The 25,911-nt window shown below is 40.4% G+C and overlaps 1 protein-coding gene across 2 annotated transcripts; it reads right to left on the reverse strand.

Annotated features, from left to right (window-relative positions):
- Nucleotides 1-760: 760 nt before the first annotated feature.
- GSS (glutathione synthetase) lies at nt 761-21,854 on the reverse strand. Of its 2 annotated transcripts, none has more exons than XM_060772370.2 (13): nt 21,752-21,854; nt 15,526-15,678; nt 14,629-14,774; nt 13,124-13,199; nt 11,827-11,966; nt 10,637-10,753; nt 8,314-8,394; nt 7,452-7,529; nt 6,576-6,642; nt 5,514-5,708; nt 4,884-4,965; nt 3,504-3,693; nt 761-2,452 (listed from the first exon to the last, which is right to left on the reverse strand). In XM_060772370.2, exons 2-13 carry the CDS (start codon nt 15,652-15,654, stop codon nt 2,329-2,331), a joined length of 1,425 nt encoding a protein of 474 aa, XP_060628353.1. In that variant the 5' UTR covers nt 15,655-15,678; nt 21,752-21,854; the 3' UTR covers nt 761-2,328. The 2 variants fall into 2 exon arrangements, with proteins under 2 accessions (XP_060628353.1, XP_060628351.1); XM_060772368.2 differs by having other exon boundaries at nt 21,744-21,816.
- Between the last annotated feature and the right edge of the window lie 4,057 nt (nt 21,855-25,911).

Raw genomic sequence — 25,911 nt, forward strand, 5'->3', positions numbered from 1 at the left:
AACTGGCTGGGATTTTTGAGAGTTTGTAGGCCAAAGCACCTGGGGGCCCACAGGTTGAGAACCACTGCCCTAAGCTATGATCAACTTAATTCATGTACTCTGTGGCTAAAACCTGCCAGGGAACTAGAGCCTGTGCTCATATCGATAAAAACTATATGAAATATATTGACTTTACACTTGCCCTGCAAAATGTAACTTCTGAATGGGAGACAGGAGTATTCTTGGACTGCATTTCTGTTAAGTCAACATTTCAGATTTCTAATTATTCCTTTTTAATAGTCATTATTGTCTAGCTTTAGAACTCTATTTCAATAGCTCATGAAATTAAGCTATCTGCGACTATCTGCTTTAGGTATAATATACAGGCATGTGGAAGAACATAAGTTGCTACATATAAATTTCATAAAATACTCTGCAGGTTGAGTACCAGTACAGGACTTAGTGTACATATATGTATGTACAGTGAGCCTTTGGTACTTCCTGAGATTTGGGCCCAGGACTCCCATGGACATCAAAATCCATGCTCAAGTCCCATCAAGGTTTGCTTTTGGGATTTCTAAAAAACCTACATTATTTCAAGCTCTGGATGGTTCAATCCATAGAGGCAAAATCTGTAGAGGCTAACTGTGTGTTAAATATTAATCAGTCTGTTTTTACAAACTTTTGGAGTCATTTTCTTTGCAATCTGCTACTGCAGTTTTTCAGACAAAGGTGACACAAGACTAGAGTAGACGGGAAGAAAAATGAATAAGCACTAAGGTTTTTTTTTAAGAAAGGAATTTACTTAGAAAATTCATTTAGGCTACTGGAGAAAAATGCTTTGTTATACCATGTTGGTCCCTAATACTGTACTCTTAAGTCAAATTAATTTTCTAAACCTCTCCTCTAAAGTACGGCATCAAGTTGGAACTGTTATTTTTACAAGAAATGACGTGGTTAAGAAAAAATATCAATGTGTAAAGACAAGCTGCTATTTAAAAAGACTGATGCCAACCAAGATATATGAACTTGATCTTTTTAAATAAATGTAATTGCAATATGGCAAGCTGCTGTTTCAAAACTGAATTTGAAAAAAAAGTTCCCAATTCTTAAAATGGCACATGGCTTGGTGCGATAGATGAGTACATTCTAATCTTCAATTCAGCTAAACAAATATCTGAAATTCCATCATCTGCTGTTTCAATCTGTTTGACATCAGCATTGATTAGGGTTTTAAAGAATATGTGCATGTTGAAGACATATCCTTTTCAAACATGCACTCTCTGTTTGCAAATACAGTAGAGTCTTGCTTATCCAACATAAACGGGCTGACAGAACACTGGATAAGTAAAAACGCTGGATAACTAGGGGGAATTAAGGAAAAGAACATTAAATGTCAAATTAAGTTATGATTTTACAAATTAAGCACCAAAACATCATTTTTTTACAACAAATCAACAGAAAAAGCAGTTCAGTGCACAGTACAGTTATGTAGTAATTACTGTATGTATAAATTTAGCATTAAAACATTGCAATGTACTGAAACAGCTGTGGATCCGGGCAAGAGGCAGACTGTGTTGGATAATACAGAACGTTGGGTGAGTAAAGGTTGGATAAGTGAGACTCTACTGTATACTATTTCAGTTTCCTTCGTCAAAGCAGTAGTGAAACTCTTCTCTCACACATTCATCAAATGCAACATAACACAATTACTTATTTAAGTTCAAGATAAAGGTGAAGTAATTCTGTCCCTTTATCATTTAGTAGTGTGTGGTAATCATTCCACATGTGGCCACAATCATTCCTTTGAATGTAATACCCTGCACAATTATTGTAGGGTGCTGTATCATTGTGGACAAGTATACAACAAAAAATAGTATTGAAAGAACAGACATCCAGAATGAATTATCTTCCAGTGTTTCTGAAGCAGGATCGAAATACTCTTGGAAAATATAGAGAACACATTATCATGGTAATATAATCTACTACAAGGCACTTAATGATGCATTTTCTGTGATACTATAGGGAAAGTTTTATCAGAGTGTTAACACATCTAAGATGGCAGAACAGTAAAAGTGCACAAGGTCCAGAAGAAGCGTGTTGGATGAAAGGGTGCATCAAGCAGGAAGAAGTTTTCAGGGAAGGTCTGCTGGAATTCAATATTCTCTGAGATCAAGAGGCAGCAGTTACTTTAAAAATAAATCAGTGCAACTCTGCTACTTTGTATCTTGGGATCACATATAGGAGGAGGGCTTTGAATATAAATCTGATCATTGCTGCCCTTTGGCAATCATGGCCTAAAAGGCAGAAAAATCAATCTCAAGTAGTGATGTTACTGAGGTATTGTTTTCATATCACGTAGGGAGTATCTAGAACTGCTACTCCGGCTGCTACTCCACCATCCGCATGTTCTACTGCTTTTGTTCGCAACAGATGGCCCACGTGCTTGTTCATCACAAGATCCTGACCTTGTCTGCAAGAGAAAACGAAGAGTTGACCTGCGGTTCTCTATTAGAATCACAAAGTTGGAATATTGAAAAATCCAGACAAAATGGTATAGAATTCCTGTGCAATTGGCTCACGTCCCCAAAACAATGTTGGCAGAACTGCAGGAAAATCAGAACATGTGGTGGGATTGTGAAAAAATACAAAATTTCCATAAAACAATTAAGAAGAAAATGAAGGAACTATTAGTGATAAAAATAGATTGAATAAGACACAATTTTTCCTCCAAAAAAATTGAGGGTGAAGGGGGATATAAAGAATGGGAGGGAATAATAAATTACATGTTAGTTGCCTTAGGCTGGAAGGACCAAAAAAAAAATGGGACACAAAAACATGGTATAAATATTTAGCAGACTACCACCTCCAAGACTATATCAGCAAGATGAAAAGTTACTACAGGAAGGGCCAAATCAGAAAGTCATGAGAGGCAAAATGGAAAGGTTTAATTTATAGAATAAAGGGGGAAGATACAAGGAATTAAACAAGATTATCCTCAGGATCAAACAATCATAATAAGTACAGCAAAATTCATAAACTGTTCCTGGGGAGGGGAGGGAGGGAGAAAAAAAAGAAAGAAAGAGGAAAATGATGTATTTTGAATGTTTGTATAATTATGTGTAACACTATACACAATAATTTTGAAAATTAAAACAACAACAAAAACAAAAAAAGTTGGAGCACCACTGGTTCAATCCCCTGCCAATCAAAAGCACTCCTGTCGTAATACTTTGGGTCAGGCCTGCACAACCTGTGGCACTGCAGGTGTTTTAGACACAACCTGAGTTCTGGCCCATTTCTCCTACAACTCCAGAATGCTTCTTAAATATAGACAACTGATTCTGCTGGATCACCGAAGAGTTGTTTATTCCTTAAACTGCAATAACTACATAGTGTAGAATTTATCTAAACTGTTATTAGCACTGAACGGCCCTTTGAAATACTGCACGTAAATTTGCCATGTAACCTCTCTTCCCAGCACCGCTCCCATGAGCAAAGGTAAATTAAAACGAGTTTCTTACCTGACGTAGACTCCAAAAATTCCTAATTCAGATACACATTCTGATATTTTCAATTGACTGTGAGCCCTCAATAAGTAATTCATTGCAGGAAGAGGTTTTATCTTGTCCATAAGAATGTAGGAGGTCCTCTCAGGACTGTCCTTAATCTTCTCCAAAACTTGCTTCAGTTCATCACCATAGAGATTGTTTCCTGATAACACAGCAATAGTTTGAATATGTCAAAAGCAGGTGATAAATAAAGATGCGTGTCAGACCCCTGAAGCCAAGCCCAGAAAGTAAAGGACATGAAGAAAAGGCAACTGCTTGCTGGCAATATTGTAGACACTCAGAAAAGCCACTTACTCTGAGGATACAGACAGGTTTTCCTATGAGAAGTAGTATTACCTTGAGTTTTCCCAGCCATAAAACATTTCAGGTATTTCTTAGCTATGGGTCTATGATCACATTTGGTCTAATTCTGTATTTCTGCTCCAAGTTGAAATACAATCACTAATATTGAGTATTCAAATAATGAAATTTGCACAACTGCTCATTTATGTTCAGTGTATTTATTGTAGTTGGGACTAGCAAATAAATCCTAGAATTTTATGGAAATCCCTGCTCATGAGACATTTATTGAAACAAAGTCAAATTAAGGAGGAATAGGAAAAGATGGCACACTGAGTGACAGCTAGACTTTCCTTACCAAACAGAATACATCAACAGTTCCTTATTGTTGCTATACTAGGCATTTTTTGCCTGGATTCCTGCAGCACTGAGGAGAAATTATCATGGAAATAGCTTTTTTTTTTCACTCTTAGATCTTCCTTTGATGAATGTTCTAAAGCAACCATGAATGACATTTCTTGTAATAAAAAGACCCTTCCATCCATCATTTATGAGGGAAAATGTGTCTGATAACATAAGAGTTATCTAGAGTATCTGAGTTAAGGAGACCAGTAACTAGCCTTGTTACGCTGAAAAATAATATACATCAGAGCTTAACAACAATGCTAGCGAAAGCTTAAAACAAGTCTTTAATAAAGTGCTACCATATTAAGGACAGGACATTATATGTCACAAGCAAATAGGCTATAAAAATAGACTTGCTTTGTTTCTTTTAATTAAAAGCCTGACTCATGTTACATTTGTTGTTGTGTACCTTCCTGTCATGTCCAAAAGGTTGTTGTTGGTTTTTGTTTTTTTTTTGGCATAATTTGTTCAGAGGGGATTTGCCTTTGCCACCCTCTCAGGCTGAGTGAATGTGACCCAGTGAAGATGGCATAAAGATTTGAAACCAGGCCTTCAATGATATAGTCCAACCCACACTCCACTACAGAATCATAGAACTGCCCTGATATAGTTCTTTTGGATTTATGTTAGATAAAGAAGACCAGTTACCTCCTCCTTCCCTTTGTGGTTTTAATACAAACTGATCTGGGTCTGCAATAGCCATGGCAACCATCTTATCACCTTCTTCATCCTGTAGGAAAAAAGGGAGGACATGGTATGACATTTGTGACCTCCATCATATGAAATTGTCAGCTTTATTTATATGAAAGTATAGGTCTGAACAAGAGCCCGTTCCACTCCATCCTCCCTTCCCTTGTGACTTCTTTGTTCTTGGCATTAATTGCTGTGTGTGGGGAGTGGGGGGAGTAGATTGTTAAATGTATTTGATGCAATTTTAAAACCAAATAACTAAAGCTTTAAATAAACATGCTTATATTAAAACATAGTAAAACAGGCTGGCAACCTCAATTGAAATACTAAAGTTAAAAACGAATTCAAGACAAAACGATCATAGAATCACAGAGTTGGAAGAGACCTCGTGGGCCACCCAGTCCACCCCCCTGCCAAGAAGCAGGAAAATCGCATTCAACGCACCCCCAACAGATGGCCATCCAGTCTCTGTTTAAAAGCCTCCAAAGAAGGAGCTTTCAGGAAGAGACTTCTGCTTCCTTGTTACACCTTGGCATAAGTTACCGTAAGTACAAAGCTATGTATTTCCTACAATACAGTGCTACTTACCATCTCTAGAGAGTATAGCCCTGTGAATGTTGCTCTTAACTGATCCACAGCTTCAGGTTTATTTGGCAGAAATCTTTCTAGACTTCCTGGTCTGCTGAGCTCCTGCTGAACCTTTTTGGTCCCAACAAGTTGAGTGGCAATATCTGGACATTTGACTGCTCTAGACCGTTCCAGCAACAACCGGGCCTCCCAGTTCTTTAGGACGGATATAAAAATATAATTTCAGTCTAGCTTGTTACAATATGAAGCATATACAAGGTCACAGCGGAGAGAATGGAGCCCTCGGTAGCGCAGTGGGTTAAAGCACTGTGCCGGCAGGACTGAAGACCGACAGGTCGCAGGTTCGAATCTGGGGACAGGCGGATGAGCTCCCTCTATTAGCTCCAGCTCCTCATGTGGGGACATGAGAGAAGCCTCCCACAAGGATGATAAAACATCAAAAATCATCCGGGCATCCCCTGAGCAACGTCCTTGCAGACGGCCAATTCTCTCACAACAGGAGCAATTGCTCCTGACACACGACAAAAAAAAAAAAAAAAAAGCGGAGAGAATAAACTCCAAGGTTGACACCTGTCTTCACAATTCCTTGGAGGAGTGGGATTGTATGCTACAAGGTAAGCATACTTGAGTACAAACATATGTGCCACTACCATTCAACTCAGGGTAGAGGAAAACATCGTCAGCTCAATGCATACTTTCCAGAGTATGACCTCAAACAGGAGTCAGAAGACATCACTTGTGCTTTATAAAAGTCAGCTGCCGTACTGCAAGTCAGCATTACTGTAAAGTTTTGGAAATGAATACATCCCTGTATTAACTGAAAACCTCTTTCACATACTTTATCAATGCAAATCAGAAGTCAATTTTTATATGGGGAAGTGTTAATTGAATATATGTAATACTTTTATGTTGTAGTTTTATTTGCTTCTGCATTATTATGATGGTTTTACTTTTTTATTACACACTCCTCTGAAACTGGAATTTGATGGAGGGTGGTTTTAAAAGATTTAAATAAGCTATATCAATATCTTGCAGTTATGTTTGTGAAACACTAATACCAACCTGTTTATTATAATTCTTTGGAACATAACCTTCTCTATAATATACCACTGCAACCTCATCTCCATCTCTGGAATAAAGAAGATATAAAAAAGTAACATTCCTTTCTACTATTTACCAGCACACTCTAAACCAGTAAACCACACTCTAAACTCCAGTTCTCAGCATGCCTGGCCAACTTGTCCAATGGTCAGGAATTCTGAGAGCTGGAGCCCAAAACACCTGGAGGACCAAAGATTGGATACCACAGTGAATATTAATATTATATTGTTCTGCAGGTCTTTTCTATTGTAGCAGAACTTAATCTAACACTGAGAAGTGTTTCTCAAATATTTTTAAAGTGACGTAAAGCTATGAATGTTACTGTTTTCCAAAATATACATAAACATAGGACTTTTATCTAGTGAATCAAAATAGACAATTAAATGAGCTCATGGTCCAAACTCCATCTTATGGATACACAGATTAATTTATTTCCTCAATTCTTCAATATAGTTTGGCGGTAACATCCCATAATCTCATTTCAGGGCAAAAGTGGACAACCGAAAGTTTAAGAATTATAATGTTGTAATGGTGAGAGAACACTTTTAAAGCAAGAGGATTGGTTATGTCATGATAACCTAAAATGCATTTTTTATTAAATGGTTAAAAAACTCATATGTTCATCAGAAATCTATCACATAATTAATCCACCTGTATAGTTTAATACATATCAAGACGAATTAATGAATATGCTCAAGCATCTGACACTATTTAGGTTTAATTATGCAACTTGTTTTGTTATTCTTTTAGACAAATGCTAACAATAAAATAGCAGAAATATTCTTGCAGCTGCACACAATGTCCAAATTCACTGGCCAACATTTGGAGAATACTTACATGTATAATCGTCTGTCGTTGTCCAGAGACGCTTTTTCAAACACATCTTTAAATCTTCTTCGAATCACCCGGATATTCCTTTAAGACAAAAGACATTGCACTTTAAACTGGGCACTTTAAACTTGTGTTAAATGTGGCCTGTCTTTGGAGATGTTTTTTAAAACTTTACTTGTTCAAAATGCAGCATATATTTGAAATACATCCTTATAGTACTAAAAAGGTGGATTCCAACTTGTTCCAGGTAAAATTAAAGGTACGTGATAAGGCCCTACATAGCTTGGCAATACTATTTCTGAATTATTTGTATCACAGATCTTCCAGTGGTTCAGTTTATATGCAATAAGGTATAACTCTTATTCAGTGTCACCTCACTTTTGAAATTTCTCTGCAAAGATGCACATTGGTTGAAAACTCTTCTAGCTTTTAGGTGCCATGTACAGAGTATATTTGGTCGGCTTACTTTATTTTTGTTTTCATGATTTTATTGATATTTTATTATGTTCAGTTGTTTATTATGTTTTATAATTACTCTAACTAATTAATTTCAGCAGTAACTTTTGTGCACTTCATCAGTGCCTGTATTTATTTATTGTACCAGGAGGAAACCAAACAGTTGTATTGTATTTTTAAAAACCCCACAAAGTTTGCAAACTTGGAATTCTATTAAATGTCCTATGACTAGTAGCTGGCCACGTGGAGTGCCTCTGGTGTTGTACCTGTGAAAAAAGTGATTTCCAAAAAAGCTCCTGTTGAAATAAATCAACCTTAAAAGTGGATGTTATTTTACCGCTTTCTTTTCTTTTTCATGCATTAACAGACTATGTGATCTCTGGAAATAAACAATTGTTATGGATACAATTACCTCTTCCAAAGTTCATTTTCTATACAGCGTTGGTCAAAAATATTTCTCTGAACCTCTTCAACCAGGAACATAACCACTGCTCTGAAACAAAAATAGAACATATATCAATATGGGAGCTCTAGCAGTTGCCTCCTCATTTCAAAATACAATTAACTGTTTATTACTTGATTTATTTCTGAATTAGTGTCTGCTGAGGTGAACTTTGGTTTATAAGGAACATATCCAAAGGGACATAATAATGACCAAGTGTTGATTTATTTGATTTCCCCCCACTTTTCTTTCAAAAAACTCAAAGCACCTTACAATATACATTAAGACACAAAATCTAAAACAATGCAGAGTAAAAAGCTCTAAAGACTCAAAACAGACAATAAATTAAAATACTGCTTTTCAAGACATTAAAAATTAAAACAATTAGAATGCACATTATGTACTAAAAACAGCACACCCAGTGCCACATCACTTCATTGTGGACAGCCAAGGCTGAAGTCTGTCTGACTGAAAAGGTCTGCCTGTTGGAGAAAAGACAGCAGAAAGGGGGCGATTGAACCTCCTTTAAGCTCTCTTCTGTCCTCACTAGCCAAGTTTGGGGGAAGGATGCTGAGTTGGAGGGAAAGTCTCCTCCCACAAACACTGTAGGATTTGAGGAGGTTCATATGGGGAGACAAGGGCTTTCAGATAGTCTGGAGCTGGGCTATAATGCTTTTTGTTGCATTTTTTTACTAACATTTCACTAAAGAACAACTTTTGGATTCAAAAAAACTACAAGCCTGACAATTATGCACTTGATGACACCACAACTAGTACTCTGGATTTTAAGGACAACTAGTATACTAAAACCTTTGCATATTGTGGAACAAAGCTATATATCCAACCAGATAGTCTCCCAGTTTTAAAAGGTAGTACATAGGAATGTAATGATAACTATATGGTTATAATGGGAGGTATGATATATTTATATTTTGAAGTCATATCTAAACTTAGCATATTCCTATGGACTCTGAGTCCACATGAAATTACTTCTGACTCCACAGCACTGGCAGACAGATCTTGATCACTGGAACTGGCTAGTTTAAGAGGACTGCCTAAAGCTGCTGCTCTCTCCTCCTCTTCCTCCTGCAGCACCCAGCCTCTACACATTGTCCCGTTCAAAGACGAGTGCAGAATACAGATACAGTATAGGAAGCCTACAGTAATGAAACCATGCTAGTGTTTTTGCAAAACTGTTGCAGTCTTCTGCTAATGGCTTTACTCTAGAGATGCTCTAATTTTTAAAAGTTATATTATGTTGTAATTTTTAGGCTCACCTGGCATTAACAACTAGATTTGTGTGGTGGCATAAATCTGTTAATCCCACCTGGAGCAGATAATTGAATTGACAGAAATCTGACAAATCAACATATAAATTCAATAGATTAAATGGGTAAAGATGCAAACATATAGTTTTAACCACTATTTTGTGAACTGTCTCAAGGCCTGTGTTTATATAGAAATGGAATAAAATAAGCAATAGTTCCCAACAATAGACTTTATACTACTAGCCACATTAGTGACTGTTATGCCTAGCAAACGTGAGCAGGGAAAATCAAGATTACTTCCTGATATCATGAAAGCTGGCAAAGAAAACTATACAAGTAGAGACAGTATATTGTCACTACTAAAGAATGTCTTGCATAAACATGGGTGGGGTGGAGGTGTTTTCCTGTAGTTTGATTTTATATATCATATGTTATCAGTTATTGTAAAGGATATATTTTATTATTTTAATTGAAAAATACAGAACATAATATGCAATATTACCAGTTAACTTAAACCATGGTTAGTACGTACATTTAGTTCCACAAGCTTTCCTTATCTTATCCTGTTAGTAAATGTATTCCAACTTGTGCTTTGAAAAAAGTCTCGTTGCCTCTTTTTCATAACATTTTTTAAAAGCATGGAAGCATATTAAAGTGCATAAAATATTCCAGAATCTTTACCTCCTAGTTTCTACTGATAATCATTCTACATATATTCTTTTCCTGGATTTACCTATTCTTATCTTCTGCTTCCCTCAATAGTCTGTAAATCTCAAAAAGCTGACCTCTGTCTCTGGATGACGTGTAATAACAGAAACACAGAAACAAAGACAATCAAATTTAAATGAGAAAGATACAGAATAAAAAGGAAAGAGCACAGGTGGATCATTTATTAATTCTCCAAGAAGTTTACATTAAAAAAACAAATGCTCAAGAGCATCTCATATATATATATATATATATATATATATATATATATATATGCACAGAACTGTGTACATTTTCTGGTAGTTCTCTTCACATACCTATCTGAGCCATAGAGTTCCCAAGCCTTTGCGATGCCCATGGCAATCCCTTTGGATGGATTATTAGTCAATAATTTTGAGGCTTCTTTCGTCTTTCCCAAAACATTCAACACAAGCCTGTGATTAGGAGGAACATATAGATATTACAGAATTAAGAATACACAGTTCCAAAGAATGAAGATTCAAACAAAATATTGCAAATCATTGTTTATGAATGACTCTCAAAAATGTTTTAAACCTGGAAAACAGGTAACAGCAGGAACAAATTACTACTCCTAGATGTTTTGCAACAAAAGCCAGAACTCATATATGTTTGATATTATGAAGGAAATTTAAATGCTTTATAGTTAACTATACATTCCAGGATACCATAGATAAAACTCCTTCAAACAAAGCAACATGCTATAAATCGGCCACACATCTTCCACAATAGCACTGCACAGGTGCAAATATTAGAACTGGAGCAAAATTCAGTATTTTGAAAAGGTCAGATTTCATTTTTCTTCACAGTATGTAGATCAGAGAGCAATCCTAATACTGCTGATCATGGTGACAAGGGGATTGGTTTCTCTCTGCTAACAGAAGCAAGTGCTGTCATAACAGAAGCTTTCTGCTGTGCCTGTGTGGTCCAAAATCTGCTTCTGGGAGATCTCCCTTCAGCAGTAGCAGAAGGAAGTCCCAAATCTGGAAATCACATGGATGCAGAGGAGCTGGCTTTGCATCTGTTTGAATAAAAAGTGATGTCCATTTAGCCAAACAGAATTAATATTTCCCCCATCCAGTGTCATAAAATGATAGAACTGAATACATAAATCCACAAGGCTAAATATTCTGGTAAAAGGAAATTTCCCCTTCTGCCCTGGCCAGCATAGACAAGCAAGGATAGGAACCAGGCTGTAGATGCATCTGATGCTGCCCAGAGATCCCCATTAAGACTGTTCTGCCAATCCACAAAGTCTTACAAATATTTGGACGCTGTCACATGTCTCAAAAGACAGAGGTGAAAGTAAACATTTCCAATAGATAAGGGACCTGCCTTCATCATTTTACATGGTTTTTTGCATCTCCTATCACAGCAAATCCCATAAGACATCAAGCAGTGGCCAGAATTGGCTTAAAGCAAACTAGAAGGTGCTCCTGGTGAACATATGGACAGTGAAACCCCAATTCTAGTTTACTGGCAGCCTTACCGATGCACTGCAGTGGTTCGAGAGGTGAGACCTCCAAAGCTGGCAGCAATGGTGTTTATTTCAATTTGTTTTAGAGCTGGAGAGCCACCTGTACCATAGTCAAACATGTAATCAGAGCGATTGATTCCTAAAAATACTGTCTGAAGATGACAAAAAGATAGCATAAGGAGTAGCAGCCTTCATTCTAAAAAGAAATAGATTTTATGGTTCTATCAGTGGCAAGACATGAACAGGGCTGTTGGTAACAGGGTGATTTGAAGATTTCTCATTTCTAGGATTACCGTAAGTCAAACTCGATGTGATTGCATAATAGCCCAGGTAGAGCAATAAGAGGGTGGAATGTCTGAATGCCCCTTCTACTTACTAGCTGAAAGCACATGTTCCTTACAAGAATCCCAGCTGCAAAAGCAAGGTAATGCTCCCATCTATAAGGTAAAGGTTTTCCTCTGACATTAAGTCCAGTTGTGTCCGAGTCTGGGGGGTGGTACTCATCTCCATTTCTAAGCCGAAGAGCAAGCCTTGTCCATAGAAACCTCCAAAGCCACGTGGCTGGCATGACTGCATGGAGAGACATTACCTTCCTACCGGAGCAGTACCTATAGATCTATTCACATTTGCATGTTTTCAAACTGCTAGGTTGGCAGAAGCTGAGATTAACAGCGGCAACTCACCCCGCTCTGATTCGAACCGGTGACCTTTCGGTCAGCAAGTTCAGCAGCTTAGTGGTCTAACTCACTGCACCACTGGGAGCTCATCTACACTACCATATAATGCAGCGTGAAATTGCATTATATGGCCAGTGTAGACTCATACAATGCTGTTTAACTGCATTATATGAGTCCACACTCACCATATAATGCAGTTTGAAACTACGTTATATGGCAGTGTAGATAGGGCCAATGTTGGAATACTTTTCTCAACAGCCCTAATTAAGAAGTGCTGGGCAATGTGATAATCTCCTCCCTCCTTCTTAAATTCTTAAAATACTTATAGCTTAACCCTTTTGCTTCACCCTCTGACTCCATTTGAGAGGGAAAGCTAGAATCGGAAGGTAGCCTCTTTCAGAGTCTTGATGAATTCTTTTAAAATGTATTTAAGGTTAACTTCTGTCTGGTGATAAAAACTTTAGATTAAAACAGCAAAGTTACAGTATCTTCAACATTTCAGGAAATTTTAGAACTCCAAGACTTATTCAACAATTCATATACCGAGACAGTAGATGGTGGTTGTGAACTATAGAATAATGCAAACTTCCTTCACTGTTCATTGTTTAGTAAGAGGACCTCTCACAATATACCTGAGCCACTCCTTCCTTCAAAACTTGCTTGTAAATATTAAAAAGTTGAGCAGTAAATTCATCCACTTTGACTGTGCTAGGAAAAATAACAAAGGAACAAATATCATAAATAATGTTCAGTCTTGCAATAACTAAACAAGATAATTATCAAAATGATATTTTATTTAATTATCTGGTGAGATGTAAAGGTTGAAGCAGGTATCAACCAGCATAAAAACTAACATTTCGAAAATCCCTAATTTGCAATCATCTTTCTCTTCTCAAGGTAGACTCTGCCCTTCTTAAAAGGACTCTAACCCAGACCCATAACAGTTCAACTATGCCTTGGTTTTTGCAGTGCAATTACTTCTGCTTTCAATAATTGTAATGCTCACCATAGTTAATACCTTCTAGTGGTCTTTTTTTTTAGGTGGGCAGAGAAGCCAATATATATTCTGCCAGGTTATCAATGGGTTTTATTTGTCTGTTAACTGTGCTATCTTTTGTTTGTTTCCACGGTCTCATTTTTCTTTCTTGTGTTTTGTGTTATTCTTATAAACCACCTCGAGGACACCTATGTAGGAGGTGCACAAAGGCAGTATGTAAATGTCTTTATAAATAAATACTTAAATATAAATAAATAAATAAAAATGATATTTTACCTAATACTTTTTGAAATAATACTTCTTGTCATATCTGAATGTTGGAGTCTCATAAATAATGGCCAGTTGATTTAGCTTTATATCAGTGCTTACATATATATGTAAAAATCAGGCAGACGTTTACAAAAGGACAGCAGAAAAGGCTTGGATGATGGAGGGGGCGAGTTAGCTGTTCTGGCACCTCCTGGGCAATTACTGACTCTTGGGTTGGAGCAGAGGAAAAATAATGCTTAGATCCATCTGGTTATTGTTGTGTGGTATAGAGAAATGTTGGCAGAAGGTAGCAGCTCCTAATACAATGGTTATCTCATCCCCATTTACATCAGTTTCTAGACCCAGGTGGACTTTATTTTGTGAAATTGACTGATTTCCAAATAAATATGACACTAAATGCATGTACTTACATTGCAGTAGGCAAGTAAAAGCCAGCTTTCATTTTCTAATGTTCTATGTACAAGCTATCATGTGATTTTAATATTTATATTAGGATGTTTTTAAAACTTTGTCTTACTGTTTACATGCCTATGTTTAATAGTTTTAATAATTTTAATTTATAGTTATGTGTCAGTGTTCAGTTATTGTGATTTTATTTTATTATATGTATGTTGGCATTGAATTCTTGCCATTAATATGTTGTAAACCGCCTTGAGTCCCCCAGGGGTGAGAAAGGTGGTATATAAATATACTAAATAAATAAGTAAAATAAACAGCCAGATATAACATCAAGTGTAACATATCAGAAGACATTCAGGTATGCAGAGAGTTGTGATAAAACTAGTATTAGTACAAAGAATAATAATATCCATGAATAATGAAAAGTTTTAATTCAAATAGTTAAACAAAAATATTATGTGATACATATACCTTGCAAGAGTGCGTTCCAGAAATTCTGTATCCTGACTAACTCTGTCCACCAGCAGATTAAAATCTTGCTGAACGGAATAGGCTTGCTCAAGCAGATCACTTGGGACTGCAGATGGGAGGAGGGTAAAAGGGGCATAATTCACTGCCTGCCAATAAGAGTGCAGAAAAATCTCATTACTATTCATTCACAAAAATCAAAGTCCACTCATGAGAACATACAGTATAGGATGAATACAGGGCAGACAGCACTAGCAGAATTATACCTACAGTAAGTTGCTATTTCAGGCAGGAGAGGCTGAAGGAAATGGGACTTCAAGGAAAAAATTAGAGATTTCCAGGGATACCGCAGAACACTGACATCCATGCTGGACCACTTATACACCGTTAGATTGTTTCACATGAAAGCAAATGTGGATCTAATCACATTGCCACCAAACACAGTTGATATTACAGTATTGGGATAGAATGAGCAAGATTTCTGTTCAGAGTTCTGTAGAAATTTGGCTTTAATCTCTTAATGTAATGATGTCTTAATGTAATTATATTTAACTGACTAAGTTTAAAATATTTTGTGTGGTCCCATTTATTTTACATTATTTCATATTGTTTCTTACACAGATATTTTCAGTTGTGGATTTTATTGTTATCTGGAGCATATTACACCCTGAAAAGGTAGGGTATAAATATGAACATAATAGATTACAATGGGTGCACATGTTAGGATGTTACAAAGAATTTTAGTTATGTATTGGCTTTATTCGCAGTACTGCAATTTATTCTTGCTGGTAGAGCATTCTGGAGTAATGGCCTGTCTTTCCCATTTTCTGTAAGATCACACCTGAGTGAATATGATTATTGCAAATGATCTTGTGTCACAAAACTTAATTTTGAGCTTACATCAGATGCATTTGGGTCATCTTTGGTTCTCATTAGAACCCCTTCAAGGAGTGCTGCATCCACGGCAATTGGAGCCACATACTGAATAAGCTGGACATTGCGCAAAATGTCTTTCCAAAGAGTAGTCATTGTGAAGACAAAGAAGTAGCAATGCTAAAAATAAAGGGAAGGGCATTATTATTTATCGAGCATATTTCTAGTAGTTATAAGAATATCAATTTTTAGATTGCTTTTTAGGGCACTATCCCCTATGTAAACATACAGCTTTGCCAACCTGGAAACCTAATAATAATAATAATAACTTTATTTGTACCCCGCTACCATCTCCCCAAGGGACTCGGTGCGGCTTACATGAGGCCAAGCCCACAGCACATCAATAAACAAAAGCGATAACAATAATCAATACTAAACAGTTAAAATAAACCTACAGATATATTGTACTATATCTTCAACCATGCCCACCCAACTTGCTAAACTGGCTAGAAATTATGGGCATTGTAGCTGAGTAAGAGTGAATTGTTAAGATAATGCCTATAACTCTTGCATTTATTTATTCATTTCTGGAGAAGGGTTGCTCCATGTCAGGTTAGGCAGGATAGGAAAATAAAGCGGACACACAGAGAGAGTCCCAATTGTTGCTATGAGAAAAGAACATGCTCCTGTCTGGTTATTCGGCAAACAGAGATAAACCCCAGTGAAAGTGGATCACTCCTCTGTACCATCCTGGAAAAGACAAAGACTGCATTCCACATGAGTAGGCTCAATCAAGGAAGTCATCTTCCTGAGCCTACAAGACCTGAGCAGGGTTGTTATGGATAGAGTGACATGGATGATTCTCATTCACAGGGCTGTTATAAGTGGATGATAATACCAGTTTATGCTTCCATACTCTGATACCCTATTTGAGCAGCAACAGACCTTTTATTTGCACTTTCACACTCTAAACCCAGCATGCTTACAAATATTTGAGTGGTTTGAATGTCAATTTTGCTTTTATTAGTGTTTTCATACACCAAAGCTTGTGTTCTTGCAAGTATTTGAGCAATCTTTTTTGTATTTTCTTCATCCAGCATTTTGTTTTTATTTGATTGAGCAAGGCCTCTTTTCTGTCCTCATTCATCTCAGTAAGTTTTCTCTTATTTTCTACCAAGTCTCATGATACAGCCATAATAGCAAAGTATATATGCTTTATAAATGTTAAAATAAATTATTGTTATGAGAGAGTGATTTTTGACAAGCTGGCAAGAAAGGAGAAGAAAAACTGAAAGAGGGAGAGAAAGATCAACACAGCTGCCCTGATATTGTTAACTGAGGCTGGCTATAAGGAGCGCACATTTTCTAGGCACAATTTAAATTGCTGAATTTGACCTACGAAGCCTCATATTGCTTGGGTCTAGGTTATCTGAAGGACCTCATTCTCTTTATGAGCCCATTAGAACTCCAAGATTGTCTGGAGAGACATTTCTCTCTGTCCCACTATCTTCTTAAACTAATCTGGTGGGAACAAGGAAGTGAGCTTTCTTGTTGGCTGTCCCAAGGCTTTGTTACGCCATTCCATTATGAGGGTAGTTAATTGCTGACGCTCTCTATCACACCCCTGCCACTTTTGTGCTTTCAAAACACAATTTGCATATATTTTTATCCACATCAATGATGTCATTACCAGCTCTTATTTCCTGTGTCTCACTTCACAATTGGTTCATCTACTTCAAAAAAAGAAATTGCAACTATGATAGTACTGCAATGACACAATAAGATGTACTATGTTTTGATGATACAAAAGCAAAGAAGAACCCTCAGAAATCAGAAAAATGAATTAAGAGGTGTTCAAACATACAAAAAAGGCATCTTCCCTGAAAGAGCACCAGAAGTGATCTGTGGCTTTGCTGCAGAAATTGCCTATGGAATCTTTGCGGAAGAAATAACCACACCTATTCTCATTAATGGATTATTAAAAGAAAGTTTTATGAGAAATCTGCACCCAAAATTGTTATAGATCTGTGGCAGCAAAAAAAAAGTTGTCAATTACTCCACAATGCAATAATACTTGTAGAGCACAAACAACATGCAATAACGGCAAAGTACCAGCAAGAGTAATGAATCACGATAGAGCTGTAATCCTGGCCTCCCTAAGGGTGTAATAGTGCCCTTAGAGAGGCCAGGATCCTTTCTCTCCTTCTGTCAGCAAGTCACAACTTTTTATACTCTCAGCCTTTTACACTCTCAGGCTTTTATGACTGGGTTTGTAATACTATATGGTGCTGTTTTGTAAAAGTTCTATATAGTTTTTAAAACTAATTTTAAAATGAGACATGCCGCATTATCACGGGGTGTCTGCGTCCTACACCACTGGAGAAATTACACTGCTTAGCCAGTATTTCACCACCTGACATCCGCCGGGAAGTAGCAGCCAATAGTGAAAGGACCAAGGCAGAGACATCTCCAGCTCATCCCCTGTTTGGGTATCAGCCAGCACGTCAACGACTTAAATCTAGAAATAGTTTTCTAAGATCTACAGAGATACTCGCTGGAACACCTCAGCAAGTGAGAGTCCAAAAGTGGCAGGCTCAAACCCAGAACCTCAACCAATGGCTGATACCAAATGAGAGACTCCCCCCCCCCCCAGGCACACAGAAGAGATGCAGAGCCAACCTCAAGAAATGGGGCCACAAAGTGGAATCCACGACATGCGAGTGTGGAGAAGAGCAAACCACTGACCACCTGCTGCAATGCACCCTGAGCCCTGTCACATGCACAATGGAGGACCTTCTTGCAGCAACGCCAGAAGCACTCCAAGTGGCCAGATACTGGTCAAAGGACATTTAATCAACTACCAAACTTGCAAAATTTGTGTTTTGTCTGTTTGTTTGTTTTGTTCTGTTAGAAATGTAATACAATTGACTGGTTGCCCTGACGCGACAAATAAATAAATAAAACTAATTTTAATAGTTTTCTCTGTAAAAGTTGTTTAATTGCTTTTAAACATTATATTGATACTTTTATTAATGTTTTTGTATACCTTTAATTTGCATTATAGGAGAAAGGTGGAATGTAAACCAAAATCATCACCATCAGTTTATGATTTTGGTTTTCTGCCTTGATCAGTTGTCATTACCTTAACTTCAATGGTTATGGGTTGCTCCTTTAGCCTTCCTGAGAATGCAGCTTACACGCTACTGTTTATTTGTGAGAACAAAGCTGCAAAGCAAATTCCACATGGTCATCAGTTTATCAACTGATGTCCTTTTGTAACAGCTGCCTGGCTATGTCTGTATAACCTGCATCCAGCAGTCAATAATGTTAGGGTGAGCTGCCAGAATGCAATGAGACATTTATGTTTGCACATCTTACACAAGCTAGCAGTCACATGCAAGAGAGATGATGTAATATGGATACAGGCATCTAATTGTCTCAAAGTAGTCAGTCAGATTCCAATTATTTTCAATGTAGTTCTAAAGAAACATGGCAGTTATACCTCTTGGGTAGGACTGCGGTTCATTAGCAATGCGGCATGACTATAAAGTATGTTAATGTGCCAAAAAAAATAAATAGAATAATTAATCCCTCAGGGCATAAGTCTTGACAAAGTATATCAGAACACCACTCGCCTTCTTTCAACAGATGCTATACAAACTGCAATGTGAAAAAACGTATCTGCAACAGTCACAGTGCATTTCAAAATGTTCAACTATTTGACTGAGGAGCTTTCCAGACAGGCCCTATATCCCAGGATATGATCCCAGGTTTTCTGTTTATCCTAGATTATCTGGCATTGCGGACTCATATAATCCAATTTAAAGCAGAAAACCTGAGATCCTGGGATATAGAGCTAGTCTGGAAGGGCCCTGAGCGTGCTAGAGCAATTCCTAGGCCACTTCCCTTTCTTGTTACAAAAAAGAAAAAGCAATAGCTTTTTCCAAATACACACTACACATCTGGGGTAGGGGGAATCCACATTTCTTTCCAAAGGATGTTGGGTGAAATATAAATATTTGTGTGCATTCCTTTAATAAATGCTTCCTGTGTCCAATAAAGAGTTCCAAAAATTATACTGTTTGAATTGAGGATATTCTTATGAATTTGGACAAAAACAATGTGACTAGAGAACACATTTAAGATTCCCTTGGAAACAGTAAAGCTTCTGCGTGCTTTGAACCACTCAAACAAAACAAAGTGAAGGATTTAAGAGAAATCTGCACCCAACATTGTTATTTTTTCAATTACTCCACAATGCAATAACGCCAGTAGAATACCAACAACAATGCAATAACGCCAAAGTACCAGCAAGAGTAATGAATCACTATAGAGCTGTAATGCCAGGGTGTAACAATGCTCCTAGAAATACCCTTAGGGAGGCCAGGATCCTTTCTCTCCTGTCAGCATGTCACAACTTTTAAATACCTTTTAATACTCTCAGGTTTTTACAAGTTGACTAGAATTGGGCTCGTAATACAGTATGGTGGTGTTTTGTAAGTGTTTAGAATTTGGACATAGAATCATAGAGTTGGAAGAGACCTCATGGGCCACCCAGTCCAATCTCTTGCCAAGAAGCAGGAAAATTGAGTTCAAAGCACCCCCAACAGATGGCCATCCAGCCTCTGTTTAAAAGCTTCCAAAGAAGGAGCCTCCACCACACTCCGGGGCTGAGGATTCCACTGCTGAACGGCTCTCAAGTCAGGAAGTTTTTTCTTATGTTCAGATGGAATCTCCTTTCTTGTAGTTTGAAGCCACTGTTCCATGTCTTAGTCTCCAGGACAGCAGAAAACAAGCTTGCTCCCTCCTCCCTATGACTTCCCCTCATATATTTACACATGGCCATCATGTCTCCTCTCAGCCTTCTCTTCTGCAGGCTAAACATGCCCAGCTCTTTAAGCCACTCCTCATAGGGCTTGTTCTCCAGACCCTTGATCATTTTAGTCGCCCTCCTCTGGATACATTCCAGCTTGTCAATATCACTCTTCAATTGTGGTGCCCAGAATTGGACACAACATTTCAGGTGTGGTCTAACCAAGGCAGAATAGAGAACCATGACTTCCCTAGATCTAGGCACTATATTCCTATTTAAATAAATAAATAAATATGTGAGAGAAAGTCACAGGGAGGAGGGAGCAAGCTTGTTTTCTGCTTCCTCGGACACTAGGACGCGGAACAATGGCTTCAAACTACATCTGAAAATGAGGAAGAACTTCCTGACTGTGAGAGCCGTTCAGCAGTGGAACTCTCTGCCCCAGAGTGTGGTGGAGGCTTCTTCTTTGGAAGCTTTTAAACAGAGGCTGGATGGCCATCTGTCAGGGGTGATTTGAATGCAATATTCCTGCTTCTTGGCAGGGGGTCGGACTGGATGGTCCATGAGTTCTCTTTCAACTCTTTCATTCTATGATTCTATTTCTGCAGGCCAAAATCCCATTGACTTTTTTAGCTACCGCATCACATTGTTGGCTCATGTTTAACTTGTTGTCCTCAAGGACTCCAAGGCCTTTTTCACAAGTACTGCTGTCGAGCCAGGCATCCCCCTTTTTGTACCACAACTGGGCCCAAACTGTAACTGCGGAACTCCTTCATGTACCACAATGAGAAATTGGGAGAGCAAAGACACAGAAACGTTTTCAATGAGCCTCCGTTTTCTCTTGGAATGATTTCTGGAATCTACTTGGCTTGGAAATCTCTGGCAAAGGCAAGACCAAGGGCCCTTTCACACAGCCCTACATCCCAGAAGATCAAGGCAGAAAATCCCACCAGAGAACATATTTAAGATTCCCTTGGAAACAGTAGGGCTTCTGTGCGCTTTGAACCACTCAAACAAAACACAGTGAAGGATTTAAGGTTGAAGAAGAAAAATAGTCTCAAGTGTCAGATAGAAGGAAGTGAATGCTGAGTAATCAATCATTATGCAACTAGCCTCTCCTAAGGGCACAGGATTTCTCTGAGGAAAGGGAGGAGGGCATTTTTAGACCAGATCCCACTAGGATTTTGACAGCCTAGTCCTCTCAGGGTGCATCTACACTGTAGAACAGGCATGGGCAAGCTTGGGCCTTCTCTCCAAGTGTTTTGGACTTCAACTCCCACAATTCCTAACAGCCTCAGGCCCCTTCCTTTCCCCCCTCAGCCGCTTAAGCGGCTCTACTCCCTCTCCTTTCCTCTTGTCAGAGCCCAGCTGCCCTTAAACCCGCAGAGGACTCTTGCAATACCTCCTTCCCCCTCCCTCCATGTTAAAACACCTGGTTACCTGGAGCCTCTCAAGCCAAACTCCCCAACCGTGAAGGCGCTGCACTTCAGGAACCTCAGAATCAGGTACCTTCTCACAGATTGGCCACTCCGCCTGCCTATCAACGGACGGAGGCGGTCCTCTGCCGTTGATTGACAAACGCCTCACGCAATCGAATTCGGGAAGTGCAGTAGGTGGCCAATAGGACTTCTCGCAACGTCATTCCGGCCCGCCTCCGGTCAATCTATAAAGATTGACTTACCTGGGAAGCGGGCGCCATTTTTGAATGTGACGTGCTCAGCCTCTGGAGGCAGAGGGGGAAGGTTGCACAAGTCATATTTAACCCTCGCTTGACTTGGGAAGAGTTGGGGAAGGGCCTATATCTGGATGATCTCACCCGCCTCTTTAATTCAATGGGGGAAACGGTGTACCCACTAATTGGGACAAAGGCCAGTCATAGAGGTGCCATGACGTCACTCAGCAGCTCTGTAAGCTCCTGTGACGTCACTCCTGCTATCCCAAGGCAGTCAACTTTTGGGGGGAAATGGAGGAGGAGCTACCACAACCTGCAGGGTGAAGGCCTCAGGGTGAGGAAGGGGGCGCTGGGAGGAGACAGTATTGCTTCACACTGTTGGCTAAGATCCGCCTTATAGCTTCTATTCCAGGCATGGGCAAACCTCGGCCCTCCCTCCAGGTGTTTTGGACTTCAACTCCCACAATTCCTTACTGCCTAAGGCTCCTTCCTTTTCCCCCTCAGCCAACTTGGGCCTTCTCTCCAGGTGTTTTGGACTTCAACTCCCACAATTCCTTACTGCCTCAGGCTCCTTCCTTTTCCCCCTCTGCCAACTTGGGCCTTCTCTCCAGGTGTTTTGGACTTCAACTCCCACAATTCCTAACAGCCTCAGGCCCTTTCCTCCCTCCTCAGTCAACTTGGGCCTTCTCTCCAGGTGTTTTGGACTTCAGCTCCCACAATTCCTTACTGCCTCAAGCTCCTTCCTTTTCCCCCTCTGCCAACTTGGGCCTTCTCTCCAGGTGTTTTGGACTTTAACTCCCACAATTCCTTACTGCCTCAGGCTCCTTCCTTTTCCCCCTCAGCCAACTTGGGCCTTCTCTCCAGGTGTTTTGGACTTCAACTCCCACAATTCCTTACTGCCTCAGGCCCTTTCCTCCCCCCCCCCCCCAGTCAACTTGGGCCTTCTCTCCAGGTGTTTTGGACTTTAACTCCCACAATTCCTTACTGCCTCAGGCTCCTTCCTTTTCCCCCTCAGCCAACTTGGGCCTTCTCTCCAGGTGTTTTGGACTTCAACTCCCACAATTCCTTACTGCCTCAGGCTCCTTCCTTTTCCCCCTCTGCCAACTTGGGCCTTCTCTCCAGGGATTTTGGACTTCAACTCCCACAATTGCTAACAGCCTCAGGCCCTTTCCTCCCTCCTCAGTCAACTTGGGCCTTCTCTCCAGGTGTTTTGGACTTCAACTCCCACAATTCCTTACTGCCTCAGGCTCCTTCCTTTTCCCCCTCAGCCAACTTGGGCCTTCTCTCCAGGTGTTTTGGACTTCAACTCCCACAATTCCTTACTGCCTCAGGCCCTTTCCTCCCCCCCCCCCCCAGTCAACTTGGGCCTTCTCTCCAGGTGTTTTGGACTTTAACTCCCACAATTCCTTACTGCCTCAGGCTCCTTCCTTTTCCCCCTCAGCCAACTTGGGCCTTCTCTCCAGGTGTTTTGGACTTCAACTCCCACAATTCCTTACTGCCTCAGGCTCCTTCCTTTTCCCCCTCTGCCCACTTGGGCCTTCTCTCCAGGGATTTTGGACTTCAACTCCCACAATTCCTAACAGCCTCAGCCCCCTTCCTTTTCCCCCTCAGCCAAACTGGGCCTTCTCTCCAGGTGTTTTGGACTTCAACTCCCACAATTCCTTACTGCCTCAGGCTCCTTCCTTTTCCCCCTCAGCCAACTTGGGCCTTCTCTCCAGGTGTTTTGGACTTCAACTCCCACAATTCCTTACTGCCTCAGGCTCCTCCCTTTTCCCCCTCTGCCAACTTGGGCCTTCTCTCCAGGTGTTTTGGACTTCAACTCCCACAATTCCTAACAGCCTCAGGCCCTTTCCTCCCCCCTCAGTCAACTTGGGCCTTCTCTCCAGGTGTTTTGGACTTTAACTCCCACAATTCCTTACTGCCTCAGGCTCCTTCCTTTTCCCCCTCAGCCAAACTGGGCCTTCTCTCCAGGTGTTTTGGACTTCAACTCCCACAATTCCTTACTGCCTCAGGCTCCTTCCTTTTCCCCCTCAGCCAACTTGGGCCTTCTCTCCAGGTGTTTTGGACTTCAACTCCCACAATTCCTAACTGCCTCAGGCCCTTTCCTCCCCCCCCCCAGTCAACCTGGGCCTTCTCTCCAGGTGTTTTGGACTTCAACTCCCACAATTCCTTACTGCCTCAGGCTCCTTCCTTTTCCCCCTCTGCCAACTTGGGCCTTTTCTCCAGGTGTTTTGGACTTCAACTCCCACAATTCCTAACTGCCTCAGGCCCTTTCCTCCCCCCCCCCCCAGTCAACCTGGGCCTTCTCTCCAGGTGTTTTGGACTTCAACTCCCACAATTCCTTACTGCCTCAGGCTCCTTCCTTTTCCCCCTCTGCCAACTTGGGCCTTTTCTCCAGGTGTTTTGGACTTCAACTCCCACAATTCCTAACTGCCTCAGGCCCTTTCCTCCCCCCCACCCCAGTCAACCTGGGCCTTTTCTCCAGGTGTTTTGGACTTCAACTCCCACAATTCCTAACAGCCTCAGCCCCCTTCCTTTTCCCCCTCAGCCAAACTGGGCCTTCTCTCCAGGTGTTTTGGACTTCAACTCCCACAATTCCTTACTGCCTCAGGCTCCTTCCTTTTCCCCCTCAGCCAACTTGGGCCTTCTCTCCAGGTGTTTTGGACTTCAACTCCCACAATTCCTTACTGCCTCAGGCTCCTCCCTTTTCCCCCTCTGCCAACTTGGGCCTTCTCTCCAGGTGTTTTGGACTTCAACTCCCACAATTCCTAACAGCCTCAGGCCCTTTCCTCCCCCCTCAGTCAACTTGGGCCTTCTCTCCAGGTGTTTTGGACTTTAACTCCCACAATTCCTTACTGCCTCAGGCTCCTTCCTTTTCCCCCTCAGCCGAACTGGGCCTTCTCTCCAGGTGTTTTGGACTTCAACTCCCACAATTCCTTACTGCCTCAGGCTCCTTCCTTTTCCCCCTCAGCCAACTTGGGCCTTCTCTCCAGGTGTTTTGGACTTCAACTCCCACAATTCCTAACTGCCTCAGGCCCTTTCCTCCCCCCCCCCAGTCAACCTGGGCCTTCTCTCCAGGTGTTTTGGACTTCAACTCCCACAATTCCTTACTGCCTCAGGCTCCTTCCTTTTCCCCCTCTGCCAACTTGGGCCTTTTCTCCAGGTGTTTTGGACTTCAACTCCCACAATTCCTAACTGCCTCAGGCCCTTTCCTCCCCCCCCCCCCCCAGTCAACCTGGGCCTTCTCTCCAGGTGTTTTGGACTTCAACTCCCACAATTCCTTACTGCCTCAGGCTCCTTCCTTTTCCCCCTCTGCCAACTTGGGCCTTTTCTCCAGGTGTTTTGGACTTCAACTCCCACAATTCCTAACTGCCTCAGGCCCTTTCCTCCCCCCCACCCCAGTCAACCTGGGCCTTTTCTCCAGGTGTTTTGGACTTCAACTCCCACAATTCCTAACAGCCTCAGCCCCCTTCCTTTTTCCCCTCAGCCAACTTGGGCCTTCTCTCCAGGCGTTTTGGACTTCAACTCCAACTATTCCTAACAGCCTCAGTCCCCTTCCTTTTCCCCCTCAGCCAACTTGGCCCTTCTCTCCAGGCATTTTGGACTTCAACTTCCACAATTCCTAATGGCACCAGGCTCCTCAGGCCCCTTGCTTTTCCCCCTCTGCCAACTTGGGTCTTCTCTCCAGGCATTTTGGACTTCAACTCCCACAACTCCTAGCAGCCTCAGGCCCCTGAGGCCCCTGCCTTTTCCTGGTACTGAAGAAAGCTATTTTGCTGTACAGAATCTATGGTCAATGGCTGCCAGAATATTTATTTATTTATTTACTCTATTTGTAGCCTGCCTTTCTCTACCCTCAAGGCAACTATTCAGTGCCTTTGGACAACAAACAGTTAGAATACAATCAAAGTTTAAAATTAAATACACA

This window comes from Anolis sagrei, chromosome 4 (genome assembly GCF_037176765.1).
Source record: "Anolis sagrei isolate rAnoSag1 chromosome 4, rAnoSag1.mat, whole genome shotgun sequence".
Classification (NCBI taxonomy): Eukaryota; Metazoa; Chordata; class Lepidosauria; order Squamata; family Dactyloidae; genus Anolis; species Anolis sagrei.